The 7,345-nt window shown below is 31.5% G+C and overlaps 2 protein-coding genes across 2 annotated transcripts; both read right to left on the minus strand.

Moving 5' to 3' along the window:
- Positions 1–576: 576 nt before the first annotated feature.
- Positions 577–1,647, minus strand: LOC140877230 (uncharacterized). Its single transcript, XM_073280759.1, has 4 exons — positions 1,590–1,647; positions 1,222–1,466; positions 785–1,162; positions 577–696 (listed from the first exon to the last, which is right to left on the minus strand). The coding sequence occupies exons 1-4, from the start codon at positions 1,645–1,647 to the stop codon at positions 577–579; spliced, it is 801 nt and encodes a 266-aa protein (XP_073136860.1).
- A 3,691-nt stretch (positions 1,648–5,338) lies between these two features.
- Positions 5,339–5,743, minus strand: LOC140877231 (heat shock 70 kDa protein 18-like). The gene has a single exon (XM_073280760.1). It carries the CDS (start codon positions 5,741–5,743, stop codon positions 5,339–5,341), a length of 405 nt encoding a protein of 134 aa, XP_073136861.1.
- Positions 5,744–7,345: the final 1,602 nt, after the last annotated feature.

Here is a 7,345-nt window from a genome sequence, read left to right on the forward strand (position 1 = left end):
TTTTAAAGCTACCTCACCATGTTTTCCTTGACTTTTACGTTTGAGATAATGACCAATTGCAAAAGCTATAATGACATTATCTGTAATGGATAGACCTTTGATGAATGCACTTTGCATCGGAGAGATAACAAAATTGATCACTCCCTTTAATCGATTAGCAAGAACTTTGGCAACAATTTTATAAATAACATTACAGAGGGCTATAAGGCGAAGATCATCTAAAGTTTTGGGGCACTTCTTCTTTGGAATAAAAACAATAGATGTATCATTAATTCCATCCGACAAAAAGCATTGATTTAAGAAAGCAATACATGCAGATGTAACATGTTGTCCTGTAATATCCAAAAATTTTAAAAAGAAGCCAGGATTCATACCATCAGGACCTGGTGATTTATCAGGATGCATGGATTGTAGCGCTACCCAAATTTCTTTTTCTTCAAAGGGTCTAATCAGAGATGCATTTTGAAGCTCATTAATACGACTCGGAACTTGCGAAATGATATGCTAATCACTACAACCTCATGTGGAATAAAGATCTTGAAAATAATGAAAAATATGATCTTCAAGTGAATTAACCTATGAGTAAATATTTCCCAAATTGTCATGAAGATGTATAAACTGATTTTTCCTTCGACGAGAAGAGGCATAATTGTGGAAAAGCTTGGTATTAGCATCACCAGCTTTTAGCCAGAATATCTTCACTCGTCGAAGGAAAAATCAGTTTATACATCTTCATGACAGTTTGGGAAATATTTACTCATAGGTTAATGCACTTGAATATCACATTTTTCATTGAGGCATAATTGTGGAAAAACTTGGTATTAGCATCACCAGCTTTTAGCCAGAATATCTTCGCTCGTTTCTTCCAAAATATTTCCTCTTGAGTAAGTAGGGACGCAAGCTTACGTTTAATCTCTCCAATCTGATCATCTGCAAAGCCTACTTGCCGTCTTTTAAAGCATTGTAATTTCGCTCGCCAATAACGAATATCTTTCTTAAATATTCTCTGTCTCACCTTTTCACCCCAAAGCTGAAGATAATTTCCACAATCCGCAATTCTGTGTTGTATATCCCCATTGATACAATTCAACCAACCATAATTGACAATATCTTTACAATCTGGTTCAAGGAGCCAAGCATTTTCAAATCTGAATTTTTCGGTCTATAAAAAGAGATAGATGAAGGTTTCAGTAAGATATCATTGTGATCAGATGAAATCACATCTAGATTGAGAACTTTAGCAGCATTAAATATTTCACTCCACGAAGAAGTAGCTAAAATTCTATCAAGTTTCTCTTCTACAAAATATGGCGTGCCACGACTACGTTCCCAAGTAAATCGATGGCCTTTCATCCCCAAATCAAATAGACCAAAATCAGTTGTAGTATCTCGAAATCCAGTAATGAGTGATATTGGATGAGAGTATCTACCTCTTTTTTCAGATTGAGATAAAATATCATTGAAATCTCCAATACAACACCAAGGAAGTGATGAGCAAATAGATAGAGTACGTAAAAGATCCCAAGAATCACACCGTCTATTTCTTTCTGGGTAACCATAGAAGCCTGTCAATCGCTAGATAGACATACCTTGAATAGAGACAACAAAATCTATGAAATTATTAGAGTAAGCTAAGAGCTTTTCCATATGTTGTTCTTTCCAAAACAAAGAAATCCCACCACCATTATTTACCCCAGGTACAAAAAAGAGGATGATTTAGAAAAATAGGCCTCTCAACAAATTCAATTAAGAGAATAGGCCTTGATTGATTTATTACTTATTTAGTTTATGAAATTACTTATATACCCTTAAAAGCTTCTATTAAGAAGCGTGCAAATTTTTTTTATAAAAAAATGGTGAGAATGGATATAAAGAAACAAAACTAATCCAAATAGTATTTATATAAAAATTGAAATAAAAATTAAAGAATATAAACCATATCATATATATGCTTATGTTGATACAGGAGCAAGTATGTGTTTAGCAAGTAAACATATACTTCCAAGTCATTATTGAAAGAAATATGATAAAGGATTAAAGGTTCGAATAGAAGATAGATCAATTATCATGCTTGATACAGTAGCAGAAAAATTAAAAATAGAAATTGAGGAAACAAAATTTGTAATTCCTATTATATACCAAAGAGAATCAGGAATATTTATTATAATAAGAAATAATTTTTTAAGACAATATCTTCCTTTTACGCAATTTGAGGATCACATAACTTTAAACAAAGGATCATCAATGATTTATATTCCTAAAATTTGAACGACATTTCGTGTAGTAAATGAAGGATTTACAAAGAATTTTCATAAACGAAATACAAACCCAATAGAATTAAAAATAGAAAATATTTTAACGTTAATCCTGAAAAAAAATTTCATGATATTTGTTATGAAAACCTTCAGGACAAAATTAAGAAAAGAAAACAATTTATCGCTTCAATAAAACTTAAAGACCTTAACATCACAATTCGTGAAGCACCAAGAAGATGCAACATGGATGATGTAAAAATATTTAAAAAAGAGGTTCAAGAATTATTCAAAATTAAGATAATCATTCCAAGCAAGAGTCCACACTCTTCACCAGCCTTTTATGTCAGTAAGAAAGATACTGACAAGAAAAGAATGATAATTGATTATCGTAAAATAAATAATGCAACAATTATGGATGGATATTACATCCCAAACAAGAATGATTTACTATCTTATATAGGAGGAATGAAATATTTCTCCAGTTTAGATTGTAAATCAGGATTCTGGCAAATTCAGCGAGAACCACAAACACAATTACTTACAGCATTCAGTTGTCCAAAAGGACAATATCAATGGACTGTATTACCTTTCGAACTTAAACAAGCACCAGGTATTTTCCAAAGATATATGGATGAATCTTTTAAACCTTACGTAGATTTTTGTTGTGTTTATATAGATGACATATTAATTTATTCAAAAACATTAGATCAACATTATAAAGATCTCATGACAATATTAGAAATTTGTCATAAAGATGAAATTATACTTTCTGAAAAGAAAGCACAATTATTTAAAACAAAAATAAATTACCTAGGATTACAAATATAAGATGAAAAACATTGTTTACAACAACATATACTTAAGAAAATTCATGATTTTCATAGTGAAATCAAAGATAAAGATCAATTAAGAATATTTCTAGGTTTATTAACATATTCTGGAAATTACATTAAAAAACTTGCAGAGATTAGAAAACCTCTTCAGGCAAAACTTAAACAGGACTATAAATGGAAATGGTCGAAAGAAGATACTAATTACATAGACACTATTAAAAAAAAATAATTAGTAATCTTTCGGAATTATATTTTCCTTCAAATAAAGATATAATAATAATTGAAACAGACGCATCAGATGAATACTGGGGAACATGTTTAAAAAAAACTTATACAGGAGAAAGAAATTTAGAAAAACTTACTAAAACAGCTACTAGGAATAATGAAAAATTATGTAATTATACATCAGGAACTTTTCAAGGCGCACAGTTAAATTATCACTCGAATGAAAAAGAATTACTAGCTCTAATTTTTACAATTAGACCTTATGAAATTTATCTTATTTCTAAACCATTTTTAGTAAGAACAGATAATATAAATTTAACATATTTTAAGTCAAGGAAAATATCAAGAAATGCAGAACGGTTAATTATATGAAAATTGGAATTGAACCATTATCAGTTCGAAATCCAGCATGTCAAAGGAATGGATAATTCATTACCTGACGCATTAACCAGAGAACTTCATCCAAATTATACTATTCGTAGTAACGGAATAACAAAAGAGATCCTAAGTGATCCAGAAAATGACTGCGAGTCATCCGAACATGTCTCAAAAAGCATGTAGAATATAAATTGATGAAATGAGATTTATATTCAAAAATATGAATTATTTTATGGTTTCAAGTCATCCGAACATGCCTCAGAAAGCATGGAGAATATAAATTGATGAAATGAGATTTATATTCAGAAACATGAATTACTCTATGAGTAAAATAATCAATCTCATCTATGAAGATTTGTTCAATTCTTGCAAAAGAATTCATAAATGCAATGATACGCATAATAAAACTATCCGAATTACTCACGATAAAGAGTTAAATTTCTAACCATTATATATATATATATATATATATGTATATGATTGCTTGTGCAGGATGGACAAATTATTGATCAACACACAGGAAGAAATCCAAATTCTTAAACAAAAAGAAAAGAATGTAATTGGGAAAATTCAGAGGATAAAAGAAAAGATGACAACCTCGTCATCATCATCCTCACCAAGAACACCAATCAAGATAGCCACTCCATTTAACAAAATAATGGAGATGAATGAGAAACAGTCAGTGGCCACAGCCAACACTGACAACAAAGAAAAAAAAAGAAAAAGAAACGGTGAACAGCCAGCACGAAGAAAAGTAAAAAAGAAGAAAGGACGTTTAAGAGAGCCCTTGAAAAAAGAGAAAGAAAGATGGTCAATTAATTGCGACCACAAAATCTGATGATGTCGAAATTTTACTTCGGGTTCAGTCTAGTAAAATGGATCCACCAACTCATGAAGCAGGTCGGGTCGGGTACCACCGGGCTCTGCACAAGCAACAACTAGGTCAGGGTGCGTCGAAAGTGTTTTTGGCGTTACCAATTCGATGCTTAAGGTAAAATCAGATGTCAGCCACACAACATAAGTAGGTTACCAAAAAGACAAGGCGAATCTTACTCACATCAACAGGTGTTAAAGGTTTATGCCCACTTGGATTAATCCTATACGAATATATTTATAATCTTTATTTTTATGTTTTTGTAAGGAATCTTGAGATAACAAATTAAACGTTTCAAAAGGTTTTTTAAGTTGGATATCCCTTTCTTCAATTTTAATTTTGAAATTGGTTTTAAAAATTTGAAATCTAGAGTGTTTATAAATTTGATCTTTATTGACTCTAGAAATTTCCCAATTATCTATGGATTTTTCAAAATCTTCTATGATTATTTCTTCAATATTAATTATTTTTTTAGAACCATATGAGGTTGTAGCAGCAGAGTTTAAAGAATTAGATCTATTGAAAACTGAATTCATATTTATAAAAAAAAATTTGTTTTTGTAATTTATTTTTGAAATTTATTACACACACAAAAAGTGTGGCATGCACACAGTAGCTAGTATATATATTAAGTCTAATATTTGGGTAAACAAAATCAAGAAGGCTAAAACAAGCACAAATTAAAAACAAACGAGGATCGGAAAAAGTTCAAATTATGCATAAAATTTTAAAATTTAAAATACACCAAAATGAATCTCTCTCTCGATCATGAGCTATAATAATTTTGTAAGAATAGGCTCCCAAATATCTTCCAACTCCTTTCTTTTATTCTCAATCACATATAGTTCTGCATTTTTGTGATCATCCAGCCACTCCATAGCAGATTCGATCTCGCTTTCGATTTTCTTGGCATCTGCAGTTCCTAACTTTGAAGTGAGTTTTCTTGTCGCAGCTCTAGCGTTGTAAACATAATCTTCCAAAGAGTTCTTTGCTTGAAATCTCTTTTTATGCTCCTCATCCTCTAACTTCAACTTCTTGGCTTCTTCTAACATTCTCGAAACCTCAGCTTGGGACAACATTCTTTTGACATTGCTGATAGCGATTCCGTTTGCATTACCAGTTGCTTGATCTCTCGCGGTCACAGTTAAGATTCCATTAACATCGATATCAAAGCACATCTTTATAGAAGGGACTCTCCTTGGAGCCGGAGAAATGCCGGACAAAGTAAATTCACCCAACAAAATGTTGTCACTTAGTCTAGGTCTTTCACCTTCGTACACTCGGTAATATATACTAGTTTGGTCATCATAACACGTGGTGAACCCTTTTTCCTTCCTCGTAGGAACGGTGGTGTTCCTAGGGACTACTACACTCGTCTTATCTGTATTAACCTCCACACCAAGAGAGAGAGGGGTGACATCACACAACACCAGATCAGAAATCTGGTTGAAATGATAATTATTCCTTGATAAATTTTTATGTTTTGAAATATTATAATAATGTTTTTTGCCTTTCTAGGATTGATAGTTAATATTATTTTTTATATCTATATGTTTGATATATTTTAAACTAGGAATAGTTTTGATTTGAATTGAGATAATATAATATTTCTAGATTTAAAATATGATTGATTGGGTTAATTATTTTGTAGGAGATATAATGCACTTATCATAATATATATTTATCTCCTAATTTAACTTATCTTTGTTTCCTTATCATTGTAGATTCAAGTTTGAATTAAGGAAACAAGATCAAGATTTTTTTTTGGAGATAAGTTGACACGCTTAAATAGAAGAAGACTACGTAGAGATATGCGGCTTGGAGAAAAACGAGAGAGCGCAGAAAGAGAGATCAAGTCGTAGATGAGGATTTGAGCGTGCTAAAAATAGAGAGCAAAAAAGAGAGCTTGAACGTAGATGACAGAACTCGACTTTCTGGAGTGATTTCACGATGAAGAGTTCTTGTCAATTTTCTGAATTTATTGTTCGTAGATGCCTTGTAGTTTTGAGAGCACTTGAAGATTGGTGATCGAAGATTGTGTTGCTCTTGTGTTTGGGCATCTCGGATCAACTCCTTATTCGTTTTCTTGTTCTACTTTCAGTAGACTTTTAAGGGAGTTGTTTTTTTTTTATTATTTATTTTCTCACATGCTTTGAGAAAATTGATTTTTAACATGTTCACTAGTTTTAGGGTTTGTAAAACTCTTTGAATTATGTTTATAGTGAAATTTTTGCCCTGAGGCGCTGCAAGAGTATTTTATACTCTTGCTTAAATATTTGAGTCTGATTTATTTGGTTGCTTATCTATTTTATTCATGCTTTCAAAAATTTTGATGCATGTTAATCAAGGTGTTATTGAAGATGTCAACACCTAGTGACAACATCTGAATCTATTTGTATGCGCAACCTTTATTACTTTAGTACTTGTGCTTATTTACTCTTGAGTATTTATATTGTTGGTTTGATGCTATTCACGTTTTAATATTTCCGCTGCATGTTGTGTACGATGTTGTAAACACCTAGTGACAACATCTGATTCTGATAATTTTTATGAACCATGATATCCCTTACAAGTGGTATCAGAGCCTACTCTTGATACACTAAGAGCTGATTCTGGATTATTTTTTCAGGAATATTATGGATTCAACAACAGAAAACTCATTATTCAAACCTCAAGAAGTCTTTGAATCGGATTTGGAAGATGACTCGTTGTCACTCATCACAAAGAAGTTTGGTGATTATCTGAAGAAGATGAGGGAGACAAAGAAGACCGATCAGAAA

Source organism: Henckelia pumila, chromosome 2 (assembly GCF_033568475.1).
Source record: "Henckelia pumila isolate YLH828 chromosome 2, ASM3356847v2, whole genome shotgun sequence".
Classification (NCBI taxonomy): domain Eukaryota; kingdom Viridiplantae; phylum Streptophyta; class Magnoliopsida; order Lamiales; family Gesneriaceae; genus Henckelia; species Henckelia pumila.

Excerpts from the sequence above, each read along its gene's own strand:
- LOC140877230 (XM_073280759.1), bottom strand. The coding sequence starts at position 1,647 with ATGGAAAAGCTCTTAGCTTACTCTAATAATTTCATAGATTTTGTTGTC. Across the intron at positions 1,163-1,221 it reads CTAAAGTTCTCAATCTAGAT|ACCGAAAAATTCAGATTTGA; the intron begins GTGATTTCATCT and ends CTCTTTTTATAG. Across the intron at positions 697-784 it reads ATTATGCCTCAATGAAAAAT|ATATTCTGGCTAAAAGCTGG; the intron begins GTGATATTCAAG and ends CGACGAGTGAAG.
- LOC140877231 (XM_073280760.1), bottom strand. The coding sequence starts at position 5,743 with ATGTGCTTTGATATCGATGTTAATGGAATCTTAACTGTGACCGCGAGA.